The sequence below is a fragment of the Etheostoma spectabile genome, chromosome 17 (genome assembly GCF_008692095.1).
Source record: "Etheostoma spectabile isolate EspeVRDwgs_2016 chromosome 17, UIUC_Espe_1.0, whole genome shotgun sequence".
In the NCBI taxonomy this organism is placed as follows: Eukaryota; Metazoa; Chordata; class Actinopteri; order Perciformes; family Percidae; genus Etheostoma; species Etheostoma spectabile.
In genome coordinates, this window is record NC_045749.1 from 12,453,089 (window position 1) to 12,454,787 (window position 1,699).

At 39.5% G+C, this 1,699-nt stretch overlaps 1 protein-coding gene across 5 annotated transcripts in view; it reads right to left on the bottom strand.

Moving 5' to 3' along the window:
* Positions 1–1,699, bottom strand: part of marchf8 (membrane-associated ring finger (C3HC4) 8) — a 65,435-nt gene that overhangs the window by 16,783 nt on the left and 46,953 nt on the right. For all 5 annotated transcript variants that reach the window (XM_032540718.1, XM_032540721.1, XM_032540720.1 and 2 more), the window contains one exon: positions 485–535. In XM_032540718.1, coding sequence (XP_032396609.1) covers positions 485–535 — 51 coding nt within the window. The remainder of the gene's footprint in view (positions 1–484; positions 536–1,699) is intronic.

The following is a 1,699-nucleotide window of genomic DNA, read 5'->3' on the forward strand; positions in this document are numbered from 1 at the left end:
ATCAAACATTATTGCAGGAGTGGTCCCGTGGTGACCCTGACACCTATTAGCACAAGTACAGGGTTTATCCTTATAAGAGGCTCAGGGGAAAAAAGGATTTTCTCCTGAGCCTGGAGGAGTCAGATTCAACACAGGGTGTAGCTTTGCCTGAAGGAGTGAAGAAGAGAAGAGGGAAGAAGGAAGGGAGAAAATAGAGAAACATCTTGTCTGAAAAAGAGCAACAGTGAGCTAAGAAAGCCATGCCTACTCTCTGGAGATCGCTTGATCAGAGGGAAGCTCCGATTGTGGTGATGTGATTCGAGAGAGGCAGGTTATCATCTACTCTCACTCCACTTGTGTCTATCTCTGCTGTCAATCTCTGTCTACCTCCAAAGCTCACATCCCCACCGTCCTCCTGTCTTTATGTTGTCGCTCTATTCTTGCTCTGTGGTTGAGAAAGCCAACAATCATTCATTAAAAAAAAAATTCCATTTGTTTTGCTCACCTTTGATATATTGCTGGACCTGCTTGCAGAATGACCCAGAGGCTTTTCATTCTGAAAAAGAGGAGAAGAAAGAAAGCTCATATCAGCACATGCATTCTGCACAATGAAAACTGACATATGTACTATCGGCATCACACTAAATGTGTAATAAATGATGCTGTATTTGATCATTTGAAAAGATAGAAAAATTGAGATGCAGATCTATCACTAGATTAGTGACATTTTGGACCTGCTGGTGGCATGTATACAGATACAATAAAAAGCAGATTTACCTCATAATGCAAAAGGTTTGTATGGTGTAGATATGCTAATATGAATGAAGAATAGCAGGAATAGGAAGGACTGATTCATGGTTTGTCTCCTAACGAGCAGAGCAAAGCTACATTTCTCAGCAGCTGTTTGGCCTCTTAAAGTTCTCAAAGTTCTTCTGATGTGAGACAAAAGGAGGACAAGCCGATTACATAACACATCCGTCCAAACTCCAAATCAAATGGTGTCAGAATGTGTATCATTACCCAGGTAGCAAAACAGGCCAATACTGTCAGAACTCCACACAGTCCAGTATTGTTCTGAGGCTTTAATGATCTTCGATTCCCCCTAAGTGATTTTAGCTTGCATCTAAGACTCAGATAAACAGCCACTGGGGTGTTGTACTGGCTTCAGTATTGGTATTTAAGCCTTGCATGGTTTCTTAATGAGTAATCAATCATAGTTACATAATGCTGAGTTCACACCAGCTCTGACAGGGCTGTGGTGCTTTGGATGCAAGCAAATCTTTGTGAACGTAAATCAACTCTGTGTATACACTGTACATATACAGTAGAAACATGGCCAGATCGCACTATTAGGAGCAAACATTTCCTCCAAGCTAAAAATCACATACAGTGCACACAGCAGACCACACATGGAAGTCTTATACTTCAGAGTATTTATTAGAAGGATAAGAAGGATTTTTTAGGTGTTCCTTAAGACAATTATACAGAAAATACATTCACACATACACACTCCCAAGCCTAACTACTCCAACACCGACTGACTCCCCCCCCTATAAAATATAAAAGAAAATAATACTAAAAATATATACACATAAGTAAATACACAATAAATTTGCATACATCCCAAAGGTGCTACTATTTACAGTATATGCACAATCAGGTGCAAACACATTAAGGAGGACAAAAGTAAGAAACTAAGAGAAAGAAAAAAAAAAAAAAA